At 39.6% G+C, this 27,709-nt stretch overlaps 1 protein-coding gene across 2 annotated transcripts in view; it reads right to left on the reverse strand.

The window, feature by feature from the left end:
- Window positions 1–261: 261 nt before the first annotated feature.
- The window catches only part of VPS13D (vacuolar protein sorting 13 homolog D), a 105,211-nt gene continuing 77,763 nt past the window's right edge, over window positions 262–27,709 (reverse strand). For both annotated transcript variants that reach the window (XM_059830074.1, XM_009810019.2), the window contains 5 exons: window positions 25,803–25,935; window positions 23,792–23,987; window positions 5,837–5,968; window positions 1,675–1,915; window positions 262–838 (listed from right to left, as the gene is read on the reverse strand). In XM_059830074.1, the coding sequence (XP_059686057.1) occupies window positions 707–838; window positions 1,675–1,915; window positions 5,837–5,968; window positions 23,792–23,987; window positions 25,803–25,935 (834 nt within the window). In that variant the 3' untranslated portion in view covers window positions 262–706. The remainder of the gene's footprint in view (window positions 839–1,674; window positions 1,916–5,836; window positions 5,969–23,791; window positions 23,988–25,802; window positions 25,936–27,709) is intronic.

The following is a 27,709-nucleotide window of genomic DNA, read 5'->3' on the forward strand; positions in this document are numbered from 1 at the left end:
CTGAAGTTAAAGATTTCAATTTCCAAGGCTACTCACTCGAACTATTTAAAAAAACAACTTAAAAGCAGAGGCCTTCAGAGGCGCAGCCTTTGCTAGTTTTGAGTACTGTATTCAGAACAGAATCAGCTTCTTGTTTTCTAATATTTTGAAAATGTAAAAACCCAACAGACAACCCCAACAATGCACCCTAATGACAGTGTTAAAGCTCCGAACTACAGGATATCTGTGCTCCAACAGCTGCAATTACCTCCAGATTTTTATTTTTTTTTTTTAAACTTTTATCTACATTCCAGCACTGAAAATCAGCTTTCTCAAGCAAAAAAGAGAGAGAGAACGGGTAGTTTCAGGTAGTGCAGTAGGACTCAAATAGCTCCTTTAATTTCTGTACACAGTAAACAGACTTCTATTTATACCAACACCCTGGTCTGTACTTTCTTATTTACATGAAACACTTTTACATATGTACATGTTAGCAAAATACAGGGCTTCTCCCAGAATCAAATGCATTAAGCTATATCTTTGTCATACAACTAATGCTTTTTAAAAAAAAAAAGCCCACCTCACTTATTTTCTTTTACACACAATGATTCCATTTAGCTAAATACTAGAATTGTATTTATTTCCTTCCCATGTCATACTTCCTGTAGTTACAGAACACCGTCAGCCTCCAGACTGATACTTGCAGTTCACCCTGGCAGTAGAGTTTTCAAGAGTCCAGCTCTAATTGTTCTTGATTTTCACTGAGTCTTAACATAAGCTGTTGTTCGTAATAAAGGCTCTTTGCATAGTTTATTTCTTGACATAGCTTTACTGCAAGAACTTCAGACTTCACTTTCACCTGCAAAAAGAAATGTGATTTTTCTTAATGTGGTACTGCTATCACCTAAAGCAGAATACATTAATTTTTTATTACTTCACTAACGGAAGGGATTAGGTTTGAAGTCTCTGTAAGGAACAGAAATGTTCCAGTGGAGATTCCTCCTCAGTGCTGAGGCTGAGGGTAAGGAAGAAGTGGGAGAGGCAGGTAACTAGAGAGAGGTATTTTAGGATGAGAGCAGAACCCTCTTGCAATATTTGAAGTTATTTCCTTTGCTTCCCCTCCTACCTTTTATCTGGCCCGCCTGTTTGGAATGTAAACTGACTTGGGTCAGGGGTGAGCTTGTAACCTTGTCTGTAAAACAGACCCCTGAGCAACTACTGCAATGAAGCAAAAAGACCTGGCAATGGTTTTAGAAGAGAAGAGTTCTGATTAACTTTTACATGCATGATGCACACACTCTGTCTAATCTTAGATACTTTGCAGTAGAAAAACCCCTACGTATCGGAGGAGAAGGGAAGATTAGAGTAAATAGCAAAGTACTTCAGTTCCCTGTATGCATTGTAAAGTTAAAAGCCCTTCTCAGGTAAATACACGTTTCCTACTGTAACTTTCCTGCCTGCAGGAATATTTTACATTTTGCTGTCAGCTTTTCTCGAGAGTTTAGGGAGCAAGTTCTGCTGTCACCTAAACCTTTTCAGCAGCAGCTATTTTCACTGCTGACAGAACAAAGTTTTCATTGTTCTGCAGCACAGGAAACCAAACACGAATGACTACACACACTTCCGGCACCGGTACATGCGTAACGGGGAAAAGAACCCCCCGCATGGATGAAACAATAGGCGCGAGATCCTTACCATTGGTTTTTGTTGTGATGGGCCTGGCATTGCTACACCACTGCTCGTGTTAACAGCTTTCTTTGTCAACTGTATATACACGTTCCCATGGTCTTTTGAAACAAGGCAGTGGTAGAGATCATCATACTTGACTTCTAGGAAGATGGCCTCGCGGTCTGTGTAATCACCACTCTTCAGGAAATAAACAGCTTTAGATGAAATGAGGACACAATAGCTGTCGATGTCCTCCACGGCTATGAAGCTGCAAAGAAGAAAAAAAAAACAATTATTCACTTGAAGGTAAAAAAATAGTAACTAACAAATGTCCTCACCTGTTCTGTTTTGAGTGACCTTTAGAAGTCTTTCAGAAAAATGACTAGCGTAACATGTACAATTCATCTGTATTTAATTTAAACTGTTCTAAAAACCAAGCTGATGAAGGACCCTCTCACCCAGTTAAAAAAGATCATGCTGTAAATCAGATATTAGCGCTAAATGCCTGGCTTCTAGCTTTGGCCATTAAATGGCATATAAAAATATCCTTTAACAAGGCTTCAGAAGACTCATTGCCTTGCACTGGAACAGTGCAGGTCCCAATACTGAAGTTTAATTATAACTAACTTCACTTCAGTTCCAGTGCCGATACATGAAAGGTTTGCAGACATTTATGACAAGAGCGTTATCCTTCTGCGCACAGTAAACCTGCTGAGCCTCCTTTTACCGCACACCTCCCTTGCCTTTAAAAAACAAAAAACAAGTTTAACCTGCTGCCTGGATCAGTAGCTAGAAAAGAGAAATTAGCTGTTTAACACAGGGGTGAAAGGTTAAGCAGCAAGCAGGTTTCCCCAGAGAGATTAGTCTGAGTGATGAATAGCGGAGGTAGAAAAGAGTGAGTTAAGAATATTGAGAATTACGATGGCTGAAAAGGTTGATGTGTAAAAAAAAAAAACAACAGTAAGGAATGCAAAAGTGAAATTGATATTTCACACACAAACGCTTCTCCCCCACTGCTGATTTACTGCTGAAATGACCCTCATTATTTTTTTTAAAAATGCTGAAAAATTCAGAAAATTAAATACAAAAGCGTAACTACGGAAGAGTACTAAATAGAGTAATCATGCTCTGACAACAACCCACAGCAGTAAACGTGTAGCTGTAAAAACTAAGACTCTCGTGCTGTCGGGTAGGTTCAAAATTACTATTTTCTGAACCATTGCTTGTACAAATCTATCCACCGCTGTCCTAATACATTCTGCAAAATACGCCACTGTCCTTGAAATCAATGAAGATTGTCAGTACTAAGAGTTTTTGGTAGGTAAGAAAAGCTTGCCCTCTCCCAAACTACTGTTGGCTCTACCATTTAAGTAACACTTTTTGCACAAATTACTCTGAGCTATATCCAAATAAACCCATAGCTATAAATGGAATTTTAATAGCCAAAAAAAAAATGTCAAGAGGTCAGATCATGTTTTCTTTTTGTGGTATAAAAGAATAATTCAAGTAATTTTCTATTAATAGTCCTCTGAAAGATGGTATTCTGCACTGGACTTGTCTCTTCCCTGCCCTATGCCCCCTAGCCATGTCAGCTGACAAATGCCCGTGCTCCTACAAACTTGAGAAAGGCGTACGCACTTATTCAAGTTAACAACTTACATTTTCATTTACGTGCTGAGAAGAGCACAGCCATTCTAGTGAAAAAAAGGCCTGTAATGCACTTTGCCCTGCTCTAACCTTGGATAAAACTATGGGAAAGAATAATTGAATTGTGTTCCTTTAAGTAAAACAAAACAGACAAAACTGTGTATTTCAGCTTAGAAAAACCTAGGGGAAAGACAATGTTAACACAGTTACTGAAACTAGCAATTGCCCCTCAGTTTTCCATCAGAAGTCAAATGCTTCGGGGTAAGGTTTTGTCTTTGAAATAAGTTAAGTAGGCTGGAGAGTGGTATTTTTTATGAAGTGTCATAGAAAACTTAATTTTAAAATAGAGCAGCTTTATAGCCTGCAGAATAGCAGTCTTGTTCCTTCGGACCGGCACATAAAAGCAAGTACAGTATTTCACAGAGATCCTCGCTTTGACTCGGGTCAGACTTCCACTAGAAGTGGAGCCAGAGGAAACTTGCTGGCACACTGGCTTGCTTTGCTGCTTCTCCAGGGGGGAAAGAAGATTCGAAGGTGATTATCAGAATCCTTAATACTGTATCACTGTCCTTAGCAATTGTCACAGCGGAGCTGAGAAACTTGAGAAGGTTTCGTATACCCACAAAAGCAGAACAGCTGTTTTCCTGATGTACAGCCCGCTATATGGGGCATAGCCATGGAGAGAGCTGAAGCGCTGAAAGCTACTGGAAGGTTCAGTGGAAGCAACTGGGTGATCAGACTACGGGGTTTGTATTTTCTCTGTAAGAACAACAGATTATATATCTGATTTTCCATACAAGATTTTTACTGGTGTCGTGTATATATTTTGAGGAATGGAAACAGAGGTCAGTGACTTAATGTGAAGCACAGAAACATTAGCTAATTTGTAGTCCAAGCTCTACATTTTGTTCTAAGTTTGAGTCATGCATCATTACCCATTTTCTCTTGCCAACTGTTACTTTCTTCTCTCTGTCTAGTTCTCAAAAACGGGTATTTAACCTTTTAAGATACTACTTCAAGATACTACTTTTTTTAAAAAAAACGTACTTCTACACTATTAAAAAGATCTCAAATTAATAAAATGAAAAATTAAATGAAACATGATCCAGTAGAACAAAGTAGAAGCAACCAGATCTCTGGAGAATTTGTGGGTTTTTTAACAACATCAGGAAGTAATTACACAATATTTTCCAGAAGTGAAACAGTGAGCCTAACTGGAAAAAAATGTGGAAACATTTAGTTAGAACAGTAGAGCAAGGTATTAAACCCCCTTTTATGGATTTAACTCTGAAGGAAAATATGCAAATAATCAGGTCTTTAAATGTGTTTCTGATTATGATACTAGGATAAAAGTCAGAGGCATCATTTTGTACTTATTTTCCATGACAAGAAACACTGTTTTCTTGTTGAATGATGTTCCTAATGGTGAAAGTCACAGTGAATGAACAGTGTGACTTGATGACAAAAGCCCGCTGATCTGCTTATGGGGTACACTTGCAAAAAGTTGACAATTTGTTTTGGTCACAAATTGCTCTCTCTCAGTTCTCCCTACCTAAGAGCCAGACTGTGTATGTGTAAAGACCCTTAAATGAGATGAAAACAGGATAAGGAGAGTGGAAGATCACAGGGCCGCAAGCAAGTGGCAGATTATAAGCTCTTCCTCGCAGGCAGCTGAAGGTAGACTCTAGAGTGCGTGTGGCTTTCGGAGCCTGACCATTGGCACTGGTGAAATTCCTACACCCTGCTGAACCAGGACCTCCCTCCACGAGCTTCACCAGCAACTGTTTTAACTGCTTTGCCTTGGCAGATACTCTGACGGATAATAGATGCAAAACACAGTAGCTTACATACCCCACTGAAAACCGCTGTTCAGGTGACTGTGGTAGAGATGGGGTTAAGTAATGAATTACACCTCAAGACCCCACTCCAACAAACTGTAGAAACAAACGTACAGGTATCTTTCCCTGCATTCACTCTCTCTGCAGTTTTTTTCATACTCTCAAACCTGACCACTGATAACATTTATACACTTTTTTCACTTGCTTTCATGAACCTATATCCAGGGCATTCAAATGTAGATGCGCCCTTAGTGTATTACCCATGCAAATTTTTCAGTATTGCCTTCTCTGGAGGAAAAAAAATTAAATTTTGCAGGTTATCTTGGTCATTAAGTGTTAACGGCCCTAGCTTTCGTAATGATAGAAGGGGACCAGGGACATTAAAAGGAGCAGCAGTCAACAAACCAAGGCTCCGATTCTTCCCCGGCCTGCATGCGACACGCGCTCAATGGCAGGTAGCCACAAGTGAACCAAGGGAGCCCTGAGGCACCTGCAGTGATGTCTGTACGCAGCCAGTGGACAGGCCACTGTGGAAATCATCAGGTGCTCCTGCTGTGCTGCTGATCGGTACCAAGAGAAAACAAACGCAACGTATGTGCAAGCGTGTGCGTGTAAAAGAGTTTTAGTGCCTCATCCCCAAAGACGTGAAGATACAGTGGCAGCAAACAGAACAGCTTAAAGTAACTGTGTAAGTCAGTACTTACAACTCATCCTGGATGTTGTCAGTCAGTTTGAACAGCTGGTCTTGGCCTTCTGCTTCACTTTCTAAATAGCGGGGCAAGAGCCCTTGAGGTCCTCTACAGCAGCGTGGCTTTCTCACTCTCTCCGCTTGTGTCCTGCATGCCAAATAGATGCAGAGAAATGACTTAGTGCAACAGCAGCACTTTTCCTTCCACTTAAACCTGTCAGCACACAAAGTTGTATTTATTTTGAAATACGAGGTATGACAAAGCCTGTAAAAATACAAGGTCTTCACAAATACAGCATATAGGTTCTGTAATACTTGATCTGGAAGACATGGTGTCTATTCATATAGTTTTACGTTTCAAAGAAACGTCTCTTGGTTTTCCCTACAATTAAGGGGCAGTGTGCTAAATTAATAGGAAGAAGCAACCTAAACTGAGTATACTGTCTGCAGATTTTGGGATCTATTTATCAGCAGAGTTTTACTGATTGGACCGTTTCTTCTCACTTCGCTACAGAAAATAAGAGTGCCATCAACCTAGAGAGAGCTCACACCGATGGACAGTCAGTAGTTTGAAAATTGAAGGGTTATGGAAATAGGAACATGCAGCTAAGTTAAGACAAAAGAAAAATCCACAGTAATTAAGAGTTTCTGTAGTAGGGTTTAGCATACTTTACCTTGCTCAAGCACCTATTAAAAAATGACCATAATAAAAACCACACACTTGTGGCCTAACGGACATCAGAGATTGATACTGGCCACAGTGCTAAAGAACTGCAGGCTAGGTTCCTCCCTTAGCAGTATTTTGTTAAAAAATAATATTCTGAATTCCTTTAAGCTTTTGGAACGCCCTACCCCTGAAGAATTGTGTTACAGCCTGCCTAGCCCTGCTTTATTCTCCGTCCTTTCTCAACAGCATCACTCTGGGTCTGCTATATGCTTTTTCATCTCTCTCTCAGGCTACTGCTTTTGTAATTTTCCAAGCCAAATGCACCATTTTTGATTAGTGCTCTCTACTTCCCATCTTGATGCTTTGTAAAGATCCTGTACAATGACCTGCTTCTATCCTTTTTGATCAGAAGACAGGAAAAATACCCCATGTAACAACACGTTTTCTTTTTAAGCTGCTTGGCAATAGTGCACAAGAGGACTTACTTGCCTTCTAAGCTTTGCTTTCTGCAGATGTTTTCTCTGGAGCCTTGTTTCTTTGTTACCTTTCCCTTTCAGCAGTCCTGTCCCAGACCTGGAACCCGTGCACCCTTTTAAAATTTGTTTTCCTTTGAGTCTTTGACACCCGTGCCTTTTAATGGTGACAGACATGGGTTTTGCCCCTTCCCTTCTTGGCTGCAGTAAATGTTACTGAAACAGACTCTCTTATATGTCATTCATGACTTACATCGTCTCTGCTGCTCTCCACTGGGTGACTGGCCTCTCGGTGTGTTTTGGCTATCATCGCTCCGTCTGGTATCAACACCCAAGGTACAGAAGCCAAAGATACTGGCTTTCCAGCACAGCAGTGAAAAACATCAGCCAAATTATATTTGTAATACATTATGACTATCTGGTAAGTTCTGATTTTGTTAATGAGAATATTACATCCCTGACCTGTGTAACAAGTTTCAGTGGCTCAGAAGTGCTGCTTGTCACTGATCATCTTTGAGAGAAACTTCACTTCAGCTGAACTAGGGTTACGCTAAGATGGCAAGTCAGTTTGTCAGCAGGGAGGATGAAATGAAGAGTGGAAATTCGCCAACTAGAAGAATGCGAAACAGAGCAGGGGCTTAAGAAACCATAACAAACGTTGTCATTAATAGTGCCAGTAAAATGTTACCAGCCAAATTTTCAGTTTTACCTCTGCTGCCAGATGTTCTCACTGCTTTACCTGTCCTGCTGCACTGCTTCCCGTTTTGGTTAGCCATTCATTAGTTAATTACAGTGTTACGCAGCCAAGCTAAAACATGCCAGTATGAAAATTGCCATTTGCCGCATAAAGGTACTTAGTTTTCCTCATTTGTAAAAAGTGCCATGTCTTAAAACTGTGTTCTTCCATTAGTAGCATTTCTCTGAATCAGAATAACCTGAACACCAGGTAAACAGATGACTTCCACAACCTACGTATGACTTGAAATTATTCAGCTGGGTAACAGCTGTACGCAGTGGTTAGAACTTCGCCATTAAGTACTATGTTGCTGGAGCAGGTCACCTCTCCTGCCCCTTGGATTTTCTAGATATAAACAGGATCCATCTGTACCAGGTACAGTTACGCGACACTGTATTATCTTTCTGAACCTACACCAAAGGTGAACCAATAAATGCCTGGTTTTACCTATTAGATTCTTACAAAGTAGTAAACAAAAGCACACGTTTGCCTTCATGAAATGCAAAATGTTGAGGCCAAGTTCCAAAGAAATAAAAAGGTTCCAACCAGTGTAATTCACACCTTGCTCTTTGTCCTACTTCTGAACCTCCAAAAGCAGTAAAATGGCAAAATTTCACTTATCCAAGAAGCCCCCATTGCCTGTTAAATCTCTCTACAGCACCTGTAGCTTCTATTGACAAGTTCAAAGAGAGAACGTCTGAAGCGTCATCTACAGTTTTTAATTAACTATTGGCCAATCAGTAACTTTTTACTTGGACACTTCCCTGCTGTGCATTCAGGACAGTCAGACACCCATCCCTCTGGGAGGGAGCAACAACACTGCATAATGGTTTTTACATTAACCATCTTTCAGATAAACATTCAACTAATAGTCTGTAGTACCGTGAGAGGAGGTGTCTGATGAAGCACTGCAACAAGATTAATGTAAAAACAAGGAAAGAACGGGGCCTTTTAATCGGACCCATTCCATAGAAACCAGAACGTTAGTGAACAGAGGTGTCTAACGTCTGGCTTAGAAGCAGGTCAGAGAGAAAGTACTAGTACTACAGAAGTTCCAGGCACCACAATGAATGTGTGGAAGGCTTGGCAATTTCTGAGTTGTGGGTTTGGTTGTGGGTTGTTTTTAGGTTTTGTTTTTAAATGGAAGAAGTACTTAAGAGTACAGTGCTTCCTGTCCCCTCTGCTCCTCCGCGCGAAAATGTTCATCCTGGTGATAAAAGGTAATTCTCATCTTGGTGATAAGAAGGTCAGCTGCTTTCCAACTAAGTGCCACTACAGCTAGCATAAATTGCATTGATTTAGTCCATCAGCCCCTTGGCAAACTGCTCTGTTTGGTCTGGACAGCTAAAAACATTCCACACAACTTGATTTTTTTAATCTAAAAATTTGTTCTACTGTCTCAAGTTACCTTCTGTAAATAATAAGCAACACTGATGAAATACAAAAAGCTGAAGATTTGTAAAGCAGAATGAACAGTGGTGTGCCCACATCTGCGTTACATTAAACACGCACTCAACAGATTTACTGATTCTTTTTTAATAAGCACACAAAGGCAATGCAAGACAGAAATGCCCTCATGTCTACTAGTCACAGCAGGGAAGAGTGCTGCTGAATGAAGACACAAAGAGACTGGAAATGGTGTCAGAAGGTTGAGGCACACACTCCAGTCCCTCACTCTTCAGACAAAGCTGAACACTGGAGAATCTCACTGCAGATGACTGTGCACACTAAAAGCAGTTAACGGTGTTAATTGGTTGGCTTCTGCTTAACAGTTCACGGAATTCTTGTGATTCAGTTGACCAGTTTTAAGCCAGAAATTTTGTAATCAAACAGCTCACCGACCCACTGATGTAAGGAAGTTGTTCGGGTATTATCGGTGATAATTACTTACCAACTTAGACTGAAACAACTCTGCAAGAGACATCACATGTTTTACAGAATTACTTTTATCCTTGTTCCTTCGCTACACGTTTACCCCCTATGACGTTTACACTATTGGGTATGTGGACGTGATTCTTGTGGAGGTGCATAAATACACTGTTTCTGAGAACAGTAACTGTTACTCAGCTTTGAGTGTCTTTTTGACCTAAAAAATTCCCTTTAATTGTACCTAGATTGCTTTGACAAAAACATTAAAGAAAGAAAAATCAGAAGGTATCAAGCTTTGTATATCAACAGATGATAGTCTGTGAAAACAAAACATTGCACTTCTAAAATGATACACAAATAAAAGTGTCTTTTTGCTATTACATCTTTCAGTTTTCTCAGTATCACACCTAGAATTATTATGCAGCATAAAACAACTTTAGGAAATTTAGCAACTTCTCCTGAGAAGAAAAAAGCAACAAGGAAAAACCCTATCACTGACACAGCAATGGCTACAACTTCTCATTTAAAATGTGTATCTGTGGAATTTCTAATCTGTCCTCTTGGTAAGAGAGCCGCAGGGGCAACTACGAATCTGTTCAAAAAGCCCGAATTCAGCATGCATACAGGTCTTGATTCGTAATGGGAAGAGATCAAGGACACCCCAAATCCTGCACAAACCACAGCTCTAAGCGCAAGGAGATGCAATTCTGACATCTCTTCAGAGAGACTTCACCTGCTGTACCTGCCTGTCACCAAAACCCCAAGTCCACTCCCGCTGACAAACACGGGTGTGCCAACCAGCCCTGTAAGGCCTCCAAAGAGATCTCTGGCCACAGGCTCTCCCCTCTAGTAATATTGTACTCTCTAGTAATACTCTAGTAATAATTTTCTTCAGCTAGACCCAGGTCTTGCTGCCAAAACTTCCAGCAACTGTCATCAATGTGTCGCACTCATAAAGGTGTTGCACTTTAACAACCTCATCATTCCAACCCATATAAAGCAGTAACTTACTGGTTCTGGTATAGCTCAAATTCTGTCAGTGTTTCCATTGTAAACTTGTTTTTTCAGGTTTGTATAAAATTTATTGATAAAAGCCTGCTCTGGGCTGTAACTTGGCATACTGACTTTCAGCCTGGGAACAATTTTTATCCCCTTGAAATAATTATAAAACAACCTCCGTTCAAACAAAGGAAAATTGGCAGGTAATACAAGCCTATGAAACAATGCAATTGCTGCTAATATTTTGAAGAAATAATATCAAACCTGTTACTTACTTGGCTACAGGAAAAGTCTGCTTCATAAATACAGGGAGTGCTTTGTCTGAAGAGGCTTTAGTGCATTTCAGATATTAAGAAGTGACTTAATCGGGTAAGTTAAAGGAGGAATAGCCTTACATCTTCTGTCATAAAATACGCAAAAACTAAAATACCTGCTACAGTTGCTCAAGACGGAACTGCACCTGCAGCCTTCTGTAAGTACCACCATCCCATGCACATGATTTCCACAGAATGCAGAATGAAGACAGTACTTGTCTCATAGCCGTGTAATGGGAGGACACGGTGTAAAGCCTACTCAGAAGTGCCAGGATCAATTAAATGCCTTATCAATGGATACCTTAAAAACTATCCTAGAAGTTCAGCCACCACAGCAACCAACTACAGCTGAGGCAGTCGTACCACAGGTTCATAAGGATAAAAAATGAACGCAAACGTATGCCATTTCTGGTATGGACTGTGTTTCGTATCACACCTTCGCAAAATACTAAAAATGCACTGTTTCCACAATTCTTTCCTCACTGATGTACTTAGTTTCAAACATTGAACCCTTGCGATAAGCAGCAACGTCCTGAGCATAAGCGGCCAGACAGCATTATTTTTTATGTGCTAGTTCTCTGCGTCTGAGAACATTAAATGACTCTGGCCCAATTTCAGAAAAACCTATGGCAATCTAGATTTCATGTTCCGTTGCGACTCTGCTGGCAGATGGTAACGCTGTATTTCCAAGGGTGAGTACAGCTGCCCCCTCCCCAGTGTTGGGCTTCAGGGGTGCAGCTCCCATTAGGCAGATAATTTCTTGAAGACTTGATGCCTGAACCCCGAGATTTGGCACAGCTCTGCGATGGAATTCATGCACTGATTCAGACATAGATGCTTTTAAGGTGTGTTAAAAACGCACACGCAGTGCAGTCAGTCTGAGTGTTGGACTTGGCATTAGAATGTCTCAGTTAGATGCAAGAATGTGTAAAATCGTAAGCCAGACAGCTCCCTGCTGACTGCCTATCTGAGGAAGCTTATATGCACCGTTTATTCCAGCAAATGCATGGAATATATTGTGCTTGTTAAATGTGTTCCCAAAATGCTAGTTTCAGGCAGAAACATGCAAATAAATGGTGCCTAGGGTTAAAACCTCCCACTTACAGTCAAATCCCTCCTCTTTTGAGGGATCTACCAGCTCAGATGCTGAAGACCTTTATCTGACCCAATATACTTTTAGGAGAACTACAGCATGCTGAAGAAGCAACTGTTTATCATGTAGGCTGTTCCGGCCTACTTCTTAGAGATGTAGCTCTTCTCCCCGCTTCCCCTTTCTTTTGTATGCAAGATCAAAACAAAACTGAAAACTATTCATTTGGTTTACGACTGTATACAACTTCTTCAGGCTCCAAGTTCAAAAGGAAGTGAGAAAAGCTTAATTAAGACATCAAGAACCACTTCTTTAAAAACAGCAGAACAGCAGATGTACTCACCCAAATGGCACATTCTTATGACATCCATATTACAAATCCAGGACCTGCATAAGCTGTATGCGCTTGCATACTAGACGACTGTGCATCAACCAGTCTTCAACCTTTGGCACTTGCTCCACCTCTGACTGTAATAGCTGTGCAGCTAACCAACACTTTTCCAAGCATTTTGATAGCAAGCTTAAGAAGTTAACAAAATGTAACCCTGCCATCTCGGTTTCCAATTTCTCCCAGACTCTTCCTGTACTGATCACAGAGTGATGACTAGAGCTGTCACCTTAAAGTTCCCTGTTGCACAAACGTGTTGAAAAATGCTCCCAGTCACCTTCTGATTCCATGTAAAAGATAGGGTGCTTAGCAGGGATTTCTTGCAAACACCCGTCTGAAAAACACGAGCTGAACATGCCTTAGTGAAGATTAAAGCGCCCAGGGCCGTAACATTACTGCGCCTCGGGGCACAGCGCGAGGTCTTACAACTTCTGAATACAGTCTGCTGACCGGCAGGGCAGTGTAGCAGATGGACCATCAGTCTTATTTCTGTGCTCCCGTTTATAATGGTCCCATCAAACACCACCAATGCTGGCCAAGCAATGCCCACTTGTTGTAAAAGCGAACATGGTCACCTTACTTCGAGTGTAACAGAGATGTTTCCACACTATACTCCTATCTTTCTGGGAAAGCAAATCCTCTTTGGAGAAGAAAGCGAACAGGGGCCCTGGCCCAGCACCAGGACACAAACTGCTAGGTGTGCCTCAAGAGCTACGTGAAATGACCTGTGATGACTCTATGTTTTCTCTTCAGACCCTCCTTTATATACTTACTTCTCAGCCAGCACAACACAAGCAGGGCAGCAGCAGGCACAGCAAAGCCCTCTAGCACAAACTTCACCGAACTAAAAGCTACTCAGAAAGTGTGTTTTGATATTTAAAGTTAGGAGTTGCAAGAACAATTCAAATCAACTGGCTGTACTTACAAAACTGATAAAGAGCGTTCCACATGTTAACAGCAACATTAGGTGAAAAAATTATCTATAAAAATACCAGCCACATGCTAAATGAGGTGACATCAAGGCAATAAATAGCTCCATCTGTATGAAACAGTTTGTAGAACAACCCAGAAGACATCTCTGAACAAAAAAGTAACTAACTATGGATAAAGTAGGACTGAAAAAAAAGTGGGCTGGGTTTTTTTTTTGGTAAAAAACCCATCAGTTTTACATATTTTTCTCAGATCACTTTATAAATCTGCTGCGCATTAGAAATCAGACACACATGTATTTTTTCCAAGTAAAGAAAGTTGAAGGTTTACATTTTTAATAGCAATGTGACTATTTCTGAATGGCAGCAGTATATATTACATGCAGTGTGAGAGGGTTAAACAGGACAGCCTCAACTCTTTATAAACTTTTGCCCTCTGGATATGTACTCATTGGCTGCTGTACAAGACTTGAGCTGTATTACACGCCTTAACGATATGGTTCAACTGTCGGTCAGGCTCGGGGCCTGGCAATAGGCCAGACCGCAATCAATGGGACACAAACCTCCCCCTTTCAGATCATCACGAAGGCTCATATTATCTCCTTTTTGTCGTGCTGGTTAAATTTATGGAGCAGAACCCCGAAGCTGCATTCCTTGGCTTGGGCCGGCCCACGCGGGCCTCCCTTTGTTTGGTACTGTAAGCGAGGCGTGCTTTGGAGGATTGCAGGGTTGTTAGTTCAGGCACTGACTGTTTGCTCATGACTGAAATGAAAAGAGTTCAGGGGAAGGGCAAAAGGACAGCACAAGTGTAAAACCCCATCCCAGCAGGCCCTGGGCTCCCATCTACAGGCTCCGGACTAGGACTGAACAGAAAACCGCACCGTTAACGGCCGAGGCAAAAATCCATCTAGCGACAGGTAAACAGCCTGGCGGTGCGTTAGCACATACCTTGCCGCAAGGTCCCTCACTTTCCAGTAAGCCCGTAATTACTACATAAATACGCACCTCAACTAATCTGGCTTAAAATACTGCTTAGAAGTGGGATTAGTTTTAAAGCAATGCTGTATCTTTTAATTTGAAAATATAACCTGTCAGTACAAACAGCACCACCTGGCCAGCCGCATGGTTTAGCATTTCTACTGTTTTAAACTCATGGAGGAACCTCAGAGAACCTGATGCCGTGATATTTTATGCTTGGGAGAAAGACGTAGGAAGTAATTCTAGTAAGACACAAAACTACTGGAAATGCAGTATACAGAGGAGAGAAGACTTTCATGTTGTATGTAACGGGCGTTTCCTACATCTTTATATTTGGTCTCAGAGTAGAAAAAGTCCCCTTTGGGTACACTCAGATACTCCCTCCTCAAAGCTTTATTACTGTGGTAATTAAAGGCCACTTCTTGATACAGGTCACAAAATTAAGGATGTAAAGAAACCTTTAACATGATCTGAAGTCAAAACCATCTGGTGTGAAAGCAAATGGAAAGACAACTTGAAAGATGGTATTCCAAATACCCAGAAGAGAAACAAATACATACATGGAAAACCACAAGGACTCTTACTGATCATGCACATACTATAAAGGTACCTGTGTACTCATTCTTCGGTACAGAAAATATCTCTGCTTACCTCCATCAGTGTAGACCAGTAAAACGCACTCCCAGAAAGCTGCCCTAGACCTGCTGTACCAGACTTCACCCCTTCGGCACAAGCAGCAGGTATTTCAGGACGTGAGGTCATAAAGCTGCTGTGCTGGTGAGCAGTTCATGCCATTTGTGCTTTAGAAATAAGTAAATAAACAAATGCCATATTCTTATTACACCAGTTTCATCTTTCCTCCTATTTTTATGAACTGAAAATACTAGTAAGAGGGCCAAAAGATATTATAAACCCACAGAATGTGTATTAATTTTTTTTCAATTCTGGGGATCAAGTCGGACTGGTTTAATGCAGTCTGACGATTTGTCCTGGTACGTTCCAACAGACGTGTCTGTTTGAATAAAGCTTTTGTTCGTTTCTGGTGTGCATATGCTTTCAACTTCTCCCACCTAACTCTAAGCAAGCAGATTTGTGAATGGAAATGGTGAATACTTTACTGGTTGGTCTTCGATGAGGTTTTACGTTTGTTCTGCTGATGCTAATGCATGAATATAATTTTTTCTTTTTCAAAATCTCTCCAATTCCATTCTAGGAGACACCATTGCAGACTAGTTAAATCTGCAGCTCTCTAATTGTTTTAACCGAAGAAAATTATTACATAGAATACCCCGAAACAGCAGCATCATTTAGCAGAGTGCTTTCTGAATAAGGAAGGATCTAAAAACCACATGAATGCCAGAAAACAGGGAACATCCAACACAGTAAAAGGTGTTCCTTTTACTTTTTGGCCTTGGTGTCCAAAAACTTTTGCTGAAATAGAAGATAATTTGACAAAATATGCAGGCTCTAGAAATACAAGTATTTCCTAAGGAAATAAAAATTTCTCCCTGTCTAGATGCATTCCTTTTAGTTAATAGCTAAATACCGTGAAGTGGGCACACAGCATAAGAATTCCATTTTGTGGAGCAGTCCTCTTAATTGTCACTTAGAGTGTAAGTAGTAGAATAAATCTGTGGTGAACCCAACAAAGGATTTATCAGCTCTTTTCAGAAGGAAGTTCATAATTGCTTAAATTTCTGATGGACTGCGCCAGGCCTACATGACAGTGCCCTGGATTTAACCGAACTGGAAAGCATTAGTTACCTACTGCAAACGTCTGCCTGTCTGAAAAGCAGCAGCCTCCCCATGCCCTCAGAAGTGTCGCATTTGAACGTGAGCCAGTGCCGTACCCATGACGTGCATTTTCAGCCATCTCTCCCTTCGTACCAGGCTGGCCTAATACAACGTAAAGCCTTCTCCTCCCAAACTCGCACCTTTTCCAAAGCCGTTACTGTACATGATGAAATCAAGCTTAGCCTGCTTCCTGTTCTGAACCCAGGCGTAGCAGCAGTCTTCTCTTCAAGGCAAAAGCTATGCGAGTTTCACTGGGTGCAGCACCCTTCAACCAGCGATGGAAACATACTTGCCCCAGTTGTAACTCACCAAGGCGCTAGTAAATATTTTGGGTTTGTGGAGACTGTGACAGTAAGAACTTTGTATTCATTCATGTTTTTGAAATTATTTGTTGCTAATAATGAATGGACAGCTAAAGAAAAAACATAATTTCACGTTTTATGCTCAGCTAACTATTCAGCATTATTCACTTTAACTTCTTCCATTTTTACTCACCTGTCCTCCCCTCGCAACACTCCCTGCCAGTGCCGCTGTCCCTGTCAGTCCCTTAACCAACAGTCTGAATGCATCCAGGGTATCTTTCTGCCCTCAAATGTCAAGTTAAACACTACTGTTTCAGTAGAAAATCTTTCTTACTTACAAAATAGATGCTGCTATTTAGAATGACAGTTCAGTCCCTCATAAAGTCTCCCGCTTTAATGTTAACGGACACGTTACCAATGGTGAGCTCAGTGACCACAGAGTTTTCTTAAACCAAGGTTTTGTTCAGTTTTAACAGTAGGAATACATTCTGTCATGGCAAAGCAAAAAAGCTTTAAACAAAAGAAGTTACATAAGTTTTAACTGAAGGTTTAGCACTCCCTATAGGAATTTAAACCATCCAGAACTTCTTTGCTAACATGTAGGGTGCATAACAACCCGGCAATACAATGCAAAGGGGAGCTCTAATGAACAGCCTCAGCAACTTTAACTCTTGGGCTTGAAAAAAAGTCTTTTTCAAAATAGGTAAGGTGTTTGTTTTCAAGTTTTCCTATCTCAGACCCTGCTACTCAAAGTCTAACTCATAAGCTCCAGAGGCTAATCAGATATAATACATGTAAAATGTAAGACCTGCATGATTAAACATTACCTAATGCAAGCCAGTAATTTTTTTTCTAAAACATCCTATTACTTAAAAACATTCATATACAGCAGATGTGAAAGCAACCACAACTATACAGTATTAATGAAGTACTATGTTGCTGCTGTAGGTCCAAACGCTGTTGGTTTTTTTCTTCCACTCCTTCCAAATAGTTAAATTGAGTCAAGTTCAAAAAAGGGGACAAAGACAACCAACTGTAAAGACAACTGATTTCACAAATATCCCAAATATAAATAGTATCTAGTAATGCAGATACCTAGCAATAACCTCCTGGAAACACTATTCAGACATAAAGCAAGGTATTTGCAGTAATGCATAAAAAGGCGTTATAGTTTGGTTTTACAGCAGGTACCAATTCATGACCATTCAACCCTCTAAAAAGGAAAGGGAGAGGGATATGTTAGCGCAGTCTGGATTCTACAAATCATCAGACTTCTATTGGGTGCTAAGCAGCTAACAGTGCTTTCCTACAGCGAACAATGTATTGTTCTGGAAATCGTGACATTCTTATCCATGCAGCTCTAGAATTAGAGACTCTGCAATAAAATATGATTAAGCAAATGTGATGTTTTAAAGGTTCATCTTTCTTTCACTATATCCTGTGGATTAAAAAAATCATGAAAACATCAGTTATTTTCTTCAACCATGCATAGCAAATTCTGCCTTATTGTGAAGAACAGAGGCTGTGCTCCCAAGTAATTACCCTTCAGCTCTCTGTCCTAGAGGGGGAAGGCAAAGGGAAGAAACTGGGATGCCCAGCCTGTCAGTGCTGGAGGAGGGCGCGAAAAAAAAGCTGCCCCCCTGTATTTCTTTCTCAAACACAGAAGTTCTTGGGCTTAACTCTACTAGCCTTTATTTCTAAAGTCAGATCCCTTTCCAAACTATATTTTTATTTCTTGAAATAGTAAGTTTTAAGGACTTACTTCTTTAGGATTAGTCACTGTATGAGTATGTTGATCAGAAGTGCAGGGAAATGAGGGACGGCAGTGCACTCCATCCTCAACTCGCATGATTTTAGGCACTCCAGAAGTGTAACAACGTGCCTCAACTGCTTGAATTCCTTCCATAGAGCTTTAAGGGGAAGTAGACCAGTGGAGCAAATATGCAAAGCAATCTCAACAGAATTCCACTCACAGTCAAATATAATCATTACTTGAGACTTTTCTGACAAAAAGTCCTATTATGATTTCCTGACATACAGCATGTAAGAGTTATTTCTGTGCAGTCTAGGAAAGACTGCACTTCTTTCTAATCCAAGTCATTCCTTCAGAAAATAATTCTGTGTAAGGGCAAGAAAAAAAAAAAAATCATTCTTACAGAAAGCTGTAGAAAAGAAAACCTTAGTCACAACTACAAGCCAGAAGTGTCTCGTGGCAGTAAAAAGCACTCTTTGAGTAGGAAAAAGGAATAGAGAAACATTTTGTGTTCATTCTTAAAGGTAGCTTCATTTATTTAGAAATAATTTTAGGTCTTAGATGGTGGATTATTGTCTCTTTCTAGTTAAGAAACTAAAATAGCTGGTGCGTTTTCAGAAAAAAAGTTAAGGTTTTGAGATGAAATTATCCATACTGAAGAGGTACAGGGCTGCAGCTTGAGGAACTACTTCCCCCACAAGAAAATCTACATTCACTTACGCAACAAGCAAGAGCAGACATTTGGAGAACAGAACAGGACCTCCAACAGAACTACAGAAAGTGACCAGCGGTAAACTAGAACCTAACAGAAGAACACTCAGCCGGTGAGACTGGTACCAGAAAATGATTAAAGCGGGGAGAAGGGTCTACTGAGGCGCTGCAAAATGTACGGGCACAAAACCAGACTCGCATAACTTCAAGGATCTAGTAAAAGCGGCATGTAAAATTCTATCTGGAGAGGACAAACTAAGAGGTGTTTAAAACTCCAGCGAGGACAGTGAAGTTCTGAAGAACCTGAAGAGGTCAGAAATATGGCAGGAAATGAAATGGGATTCAACCTACAAAACCGCAACCTGGTTCATCTGGGGAAAAATAATCCAGAACACAAATATTAAATGATAACGAGACATTTGCAAAGCAGTAAAATAAAACAAAAAATAAAAAAACCTCTTGTGGAAAAATAGCAAGCAGAAAACTGGATATCAATTTGCAATGTGATATGGCAGTAAAACCAGCCAGCACAGTTTTGGATGACTGCAGAGCACAGCTTGTCACAGAACAGGGACACAACAGTCCCTTTTCACACAATACTGATGGGAACTTCCAGACTGGGGGGACTTCAGAGTAGCTCAACAACAGCAGTGGAAGAATCTGGACAGACTAATGACTGAAGAATGTAAACCCATAAAATCAAGTTCGGCAGTGACCGAAGATGGGAGGCAGGGCTAACACTGAGGAAAAGCCAATGTCTGCAGCCATTTAACAGGGTGCCACAGGAGTAAAATGGACAAACTTGCTCAAAAGAAAACCCATCATTTGAGGAAACAGTTAATTATTAAGACCTGTTATCCCACTGGGAAAAAAGAGGAAAGAGGATATGAACGAAATCACACTGCCCAAGTCATTTCCAGATTAGACCGATGAATCAGCTAAACTGTCCTGTATGCAACATTTCCAGATTTACACAACACAATGAATAGTAGCTGATAAACATATTTTCTCTCTGGCTTCTAGGAAAATCTTAGGAAGGGCTTACCAGGAGAAGGATAATGTCTCCTTCACCAGAGTCGTAGCCCATACATGACTGACATTACTGTAAAGACTCTTGAAGTCAGATCAAGTCCAAGGTCAGGATGGAATTTGGGATACATACAGAGATGTTAAGGTTCAAGCAATATTTATCTTTAAAACTTGAGAACCTTGAGAATATACTCTTTGCAGTATATTCCGAGTTGGTGTTCCATACAGTTACGTTCATATTTTCTACTACTTCTTCTCAGAATCACTGATACTCATGCTCTCAAATCTTCTGCTTTTGACCTTAGAATCGAAATTGTAGCTAACAGAGAGATGGACACACAAAGGAAAAAAAAAATAAAATCACCTGCTGTTGACATCGCCTCAAACTTTGCAACCTCACTGCACATTTCTGAGTGATGGTGTGAAAGTGGTGAGCAAAAGAACAACTAGCACAGGCTGCTTCTTTCCAGGTGAAGTACATTTTTAAAAAAATCAAGTATTTACGTAAGAATTTTCTGTGACCATTAATGGCTTGCCAATCTCAAGCTAGTCTTTACTAATGCAGACTAGTTCCCTGACAGAATTCATTAGAATTGGGTAAGTCATGAAGTTATCTCTGTACTTCTAAGTTTCACATTGTGACTATCAGAAAAGAACACAAACCCTTCAACAATAGTTCAAGAATAATCTTAAACTTGCACTGACCTGGCAGAAGCCTGAGAGAAAGCCATAATGGCAGTTTCCTGCACTACTTGTTAAGTTAGACACACATCTAAATATAAATGTACTTTACTTGTGCTGCACTAGGACTTAAAACACGTTTCTAGGAGAGAGCTTTCCAAGCATATCTAGAGACATAACAGCTTTCCTGTTTTGAACTGGTCTTTTAAGACTTTTGGCAGCATATGACAAATATGGAAATAATCAGAACTCTTGTATATGACACTAGAGTACTTGGAACACATAAAACCCACTCAAAAAAAGGTATCAAGTCACAGGCATTAACTGTTTATAAATTAGATGTATGCTGCGTTGTCAACAACTATTTTATGCTCTCCTCTGCATTAAAATGTAAAAGTATTAAGGCAACTTTATTAATAAATAACAAGCATAAGAAATTATATGATTACATAGTAAGCTATAAGATTAGCTTCGAAAAAGTCCAGCCTAAAGTCAGATTTTAAAAAAAATTTCTTGTACTTTAAACACATCACCTTTTAAACTACCACCATAAGCTATAAAGCCATCGTCTGCATCTCAGCTGTACTGGTCTGGCTCCACGTTCCAAACACAGGGTTTGTGCCAGCTGCACGAGTCCCAGTACAAAGCAATACATTTTGAAGCCAGAAGAGACTTAGGTCCATGTTGCATGATCACAAGCTACCGAGTCTTCCTCAGTGTTCGGTTCAATTCAGTAACTTCGCTGGAATGACAACACGCCTTTTAGGAAAACCTACAACCTCAGTTAAAATCCATCATCTCACTCAAAACTGATCCAATGGTTAAAGTCAAGCAGCTTAAATTCAGGGCTTTTTAAAAATTCAACTATGTAATTAGAGACTTGCAAGGGGCCTATAATTTACAGGTATGTATCATGCTATTTAAATGCAACTGTAATTAACTGGTTGACTCAACTTCGCACCAAAACTTGCACATACGCTGTCAGTCTCATAGTTAAGGTCAAGGTGGCTTTTACCACGCTTATTAACTCACATTCTTCAATTGTTCAAAACTACACTTGAGATCAGTTACTGCCATAAACTTCATCAGGGTTAGCTGTTTTTGTGTACTTAGCTTGGAAGAGTCTAGATGGCCCAGCATGCTTAAACGGAATATTCAACTGGAGCCAGCAACTCGGGTTTGGAACACTGTTCTATTTTGATTCCAAACCACACATATTTGAACAGTTAACAAATGCGGCAGGGGGATATTGGTACACAGCAGTCTAAAAAATGTACAAATCCTTTCTTGGTTTGGTTTTTTTTTTTTATACCCCCGAAAGAACAATTTGGTTGCTTCATTATATAAGCACATAAAAAAGAAAAAAAACCTTACCGAACAAAACATGAGTGCAAGGTTGCTTATAGGTGGTAGCGTGGTTTTTTGGGGTTTTTCCCCTCCTACATTATCTAGATATTCTCAAGTGCATTTGTTTATCTAAAAAAAGTTTTGATCAGATTTTGTAGACTGGAGAAGTGTAGAGAAGTGTAGTAAGTGAGAAAGGCTTTTCTTTTGGGTTCCTCCCCTCACCCCCACTTGTAGAAGGTTGCTGGGTCAGAAGCTTTTGGCAGAGTGTGTGTAAAGAGTAAAATAATTTCACAGTGCTCATCAATGACAACAGTATTTCAGAATCTAGTGGAAGCAAAAATGTGGTTCAGCTCATCTGTCTTAAGCTCATCTCTTAATTGACAGTTAACAAGTTAAAGGGAATATGTCACATAAGCAAACACAAGCTAGAGGTAAGGTTGGCTGGAGGCCCTCCCGTTCCCAGTTGTTATCTAGTTTATCAACTGTTGATAACATCATCGCTACTGTGCATAGGCTGTATCTCATAGAATTATGTCAAAACATTAATTTTAAGTATATGTGTCTCTTGAAACAAACTATAATAAAGACACAGTCCAACTGGTAAGACAACTAACAGTATAGCCAGGTGTGTTTCTCCCCACCTTTAAATAAATAAGAGGCTGTACAGTCACAAAATGGAGGCACGTACAAGCAAATCAGTAGATGTGTTTTCTCAGGGATGCACTTAGAGTTCTCATGTAATTTTCAGTACACGTATGTACTCACCAAATTGTAATCCTTGACCTCTTGGTTTTACAAATCAAGCTAAGTACCAAATGCATAAGCATACCTGTAAACACTTCCATTTTCACAACAAAGTACACCTAGGTTCACTTTTCAAGTTTCCTGCACCTCACTCACACTTCATCAAGCTTATTGTTCTTTACTGAAACACTGATGGTAGACGCTTCAGGACTCCAAGCATGGCATAATAAAACACAGGAAATGGAAAAGCCAAATGGGAAGACAAAACAACCAGAAAACCCAACATTTTGCAAACATTTTTCTCTAAGTTTTCTGCCAACAAATTTACTTAGGATTTTCTTTCACTTCTTCAGCACACAGGATCTCCCATACATACAAGAGGACTTCTTGGCATAGTACTATCACCTAAAGTAAACTTGTGGCCACAAAGAGTAAAAAGAATCTTCTCTCACAGCAGCCTTTTTAGAACTTAGCCCTTTCCCTCTTCCACATTCATAGTCAGTGCTAATGAACATTCATTTGCTTTAAACGTAATCATCATTATTTTGTAGAGACCACGTTACGCTAGTAACTGGACACAGGAAGCAAGGCAAAGCATCTGTCCTGACGTGCTGACACCTAACATCCACATATGTATAGGTAAACAGATAAGCATGTAGACCTAAGGGCATATATCTACACTTTTTGTAAGCGAGAACGATTGTACAAAACGAAAATTAGAAGATAATGACACTACATTGATGCCAGAACTCTTCAAAAACCTTTGAAGAATTGTTTTTCTACACAGCTAAATGGAAGCTGGAGGTAGAGCAGGGAGAAGGACTCTTCCATTTCAACTCTGCATAAGGATTCCATGGTGGAAGGTTAATCTCATTATCAGCCTTTCAAAAATTCTGCTTTAATCAAATGATGTAGCTTAATAATTCCTATTGTATGTTGCAGCTTTTCCATGCAAATTTCACTCCTGTTACAGTATCGACAAATGTTATCTATTAAAGAAAAAGCAAATTGAATGAAATGGGCTACATGACTAATAATAGCTCACAGTTAATTTGATTAAATTGTTGTTTCTTTGGGTAAGGAAAGATAATCAGATCGGAAATTGTGGCAGGTATTAATACGCATTTTTACAGTATTATTGATGGGAAATGTGAACTGCTTACTGACCTGGGGCCACTTAGAGTTGCAGTGTCCCTCACTGCCTGTGCAGTTTCCGATGCGAAATCCAGAGCTCCAGCCACAGGTTTGGTTACTGTGCCAACCAGCCCCTTCCCGAGGCCTGATATGAAACCACTGACACCTCCTTCAGTTTTCACGCCTTCAACTGTTGAAGTTATTACACTTGTCAGTCCTCCAATGATACCTAGCAAAGACAAGAACAGCAAAGTAGGCCAGAAATATTGCCTCTAAAAATTACAGAGCCTTGTCACAGCTGATGCTGTCTGCCTAAATGATTTACTGTCGAGCTTGATAGAAATGTACTGTGCATTTAATGTAATACAAAAAATGTTTCACAACTGATTAGCTAATAACTTTATACTTTGTATATGTAGTATACACACGCATATGCACAGACAATAATATCCCACAGAAAAAGACTTAATTATTAATTATGTTATTTTAAAATATTTCTATACTGTTTTATTTCCCAGCTGTACTTACACATTCGTCATCTATTCCCGAGGTGAAGCGGTTACTTACAACGTGACAAAATTCTATTACCACAAAAGCTTATATAATTTGAGACAGAAAATAGCAAAGTGAATTTCTCCACTGGAAAAAGTCAATTATTTTAAACTGGCATTGTGTGATTTTAACTGTGATGCTGCTGACAGACATTTCTGTGCACACTTCCATTGCTGAGAATCCGAGTGCTCTGAAGAAATCAAGAACCTACTGAGGCTTCAAAAGACTTAGAACAGTTCATCTTATTTGAAAACACGCTTTACAGACTTCCTGTGTCCGTGATTAGAATATCACAATTTTCAGTGAACTGGCTTAAGCACTCATTTAAAAACGCTTACCACCATTTGGCTCTGCAGCTTTCAACAGCCAAGTACTCTCTTAAGGTCTGTAACTGAAGTACATCTTAACTTCCAAACTCGAGAAGCACAAAGTATTTAAATCACTTCTCTTGACTAACTCTAGTTTATGGTTAATTCCTACTTTTCAACAGATAGGATTTAACAGTTAATTGCTTTTTTAAAAGAAATTTAATTAAGACTAAACAGTCCTGCTAATTACTGGATAATACAACACAATGAAGTGCTTTAATAATTGCCTTTTCAGCAAAGACTGACATATTTCAGATTTCCTGCATTTCTACCAATGTAATTTATATCAGACTTACAGCACACTGGGGTGAGAGAAACCTGATCCATTTAAATCCCTACAGTGTCTCTTTATGACAAAAGTCCAGCATAAAGACTTTTGCTCAGCACAGACAAGATTGCCATTTTATTGAAAGCCAGATTATCTTTACGCAGGCTGCAACAGTTGCACTAAAAGAATGACATTTAAACAAACTGAGTCAAGATGATGCAAAATATAAATATTTGATTTAAACTTGGCTTGTATTGATTTAACTTTCCTCCACGGATAAATCATGAACTAAATTGATGTGAGATTCTGGCCAAATTAAGCCTAGTCCCCTGTCTTTTACACAAATTAATTTCTCTACTTCTTAGTAGACTTAAAAAACCAAAACAAAACCACAAAATAACCCAACTGGTGAAATGTTAATTTAAACTGATGTACTGATTCTGAGGAAACTCAAGTTTCTGGAACTGACAGCAAACATAAAAAAGCTACAATCCAACTACACTATTTTTTATTTTAATATCCGGCCCTCAAAAGACTGTCTGCAGGGGTATTTTATGACTCTACAAAGAAACTGAAGTTTTGGATGAACTTCCTTTGAAATTTCATTTTAATTTGGAAAAAAAGCTTTTACTTACAGTTACATGTGAAAAGACCTTATTCTTAAATGTAGTTTCTGTTAACTTAAAAAAACAATCCCCCCACCCTGACCTGCAAGCACTGAAATTCAAATATAAAGCCTACGATCGCTCCACTTCCCCGGCTTCAAATAATCACCCAAGAGTAATACAAACTCTTCTTTTCAATCTGATAATTACTTTTAAGAGAGAAATGAGTTAAAATTACAGCTAAGGGTTACCATGTGCAAGTCCATGGATTCCAGCTACAAGATGTTCTCCACTAGTTGCAGCATGATATCGAATGTATTCTCGTTCGGTTTGATGTCTGTTATCCATTGTCTTTCCCAAACCATCTGACAAGGTCCCAGCGAACTGTAAGAGAGCAACCTTTTCTGTTATTAAAAGAACAAAAGGTGTTTCTCTTATGTAGATTTACTGAAGAAAATTCCTAGATTCTAGTTGTGAACTACAGATTTATACAACTCCTTTTGTTCCATGTACGCGGTCACGCCAGTTTTTTTGCCATGAAGAAAGCTCTGAAGTACATTAACCTGTGCTTTCCATTGGTGCGACTTAAATCCTGAGGTGACAGTCAAAAACCAAGTAGGTGCCCAACCGCAGTGGTTAAGCCAAAATAAATGAAGTCTGTGAAAGATGTACCAACAGAAGTGCCAGTGACCCAACTGTAACCTTTCAAAACTCACAAGAATGTTATTTAGATACAAAGCTTTTCTTCTGCAAAGATATGTGAAAAGCTTCAAGGCAAATATGCCTGTCACGAAACTAAAACATTTGCAAGAGTTAATTAAATTCTTTTTAGTAACACAATGTAGAAATGGATCTGTCGTGAAAAGAGTTGGTGGGGGAGCCACGCCGCGTTCGCTGCAGCACACGGGGTGATCCGCTGAAAGATAGCTATGTTGATAAGCGTCCACAGGTACTACAGACTGTAAAACAAAAGTCTAAGGGGAACCCTGAAGGTGTGTGTGGAGCATTTTTACTCCTTACACTTACCTTTAACAGTATGGGGGAAGACTTTATGTTTACAGATAAAAGAGGACACCTAAGTCCAAACAGGATTTGTTCTGAAAACTCTTGACCATTACTGAGTACCAGTCAGTGAAAAAGCCCCAAATAAAAATGATCTACTGTGATCTGTTGACCTTTAGTTTGACATAATCAGTTATAAAACAGAATCTTGTTGGAGGGAGGAAGGCGAGAAAAGGAAACAAAAAACCTGAAACCTTACCTCCTATTCAGGATATTATTAGAGAAAAGGACTCCTAGCAGGCATATTCCTGGAATAACCTCCAAAAACTAGCTCTTTTTTGGTTATGTGTAGTTGTTCATCTTCTGTACCTCCCTCAACTAGCATCAGCATTCTGACAATCTTCTCCTTTCAATAAATGAACTCCCCCCCCAAGGAAAGATAATTTAATGCTTTGTTGTGTCTTAGACTAGGGCTGGGGAATGTACCAGGTGCCACAGGAATGTCAGAGATACTCGATGGCTGCAGCAGTGGTGAAATCATTGCTGTCCTGCATGATCATAGCTCCTCTATGACAAGTACTTCATTGTTTAAAAACTGTGTATGGACACTGCCCTTCCTACTGTTCAGCTTAGCTTTGTTGCATGCACTAGCTCCTTTGCATCCCTATTAGTTACGTTAAAAAAACCCTATGTGATTCAGATGTGCTCCAGAAGAGAACTAAAACCTGGTGTGAAATTCTGATTCTAATACACTAAAGATTAAAAAAGAAATAGACAAATGTCTATTAAGAAATGACAAAGCTCCCTTCCTTTTTCTGCCATTTTTTCCAAGGCTGCATTTTTTTTTTTTTTAACTCATTACATGATTTCCTAATGTTAGATACTTCTTTCCAGCTCAAACACAAACTAGTCCAGTGGCTCCAATTATCTAAACAAGTAAGACTTTAACAACATGAATGAAAATTAAATCCCATGACCCTTCCTGTGACTTGATCATATAGACACTAAACAGAGCATAGTGATCAGTGACTGAATTACTCCTGACCTCTTTGTGAACTTAATGTAGACATCTTTTTTTTTTTTTTTTTTTTTAAATTAGCCTAGAAATACAAACCAACCTAAAGCTACCTAGTAACCGTGTTTAAGGTTGGAGGGT

Source organism: Gavia stellata, chromosome 27 (genome assembly GCF_030936135.1).
Source record: "Gavia stellata isolate bGavSte3 chromosome 27, bGavSte3.hap2, whole genome shotgun sequence".
NCBI lineage: Eukaryota > Metazoa > Chordata > Aves > Gaviiformes > Gaviidae > Gavia > Gavia stellata.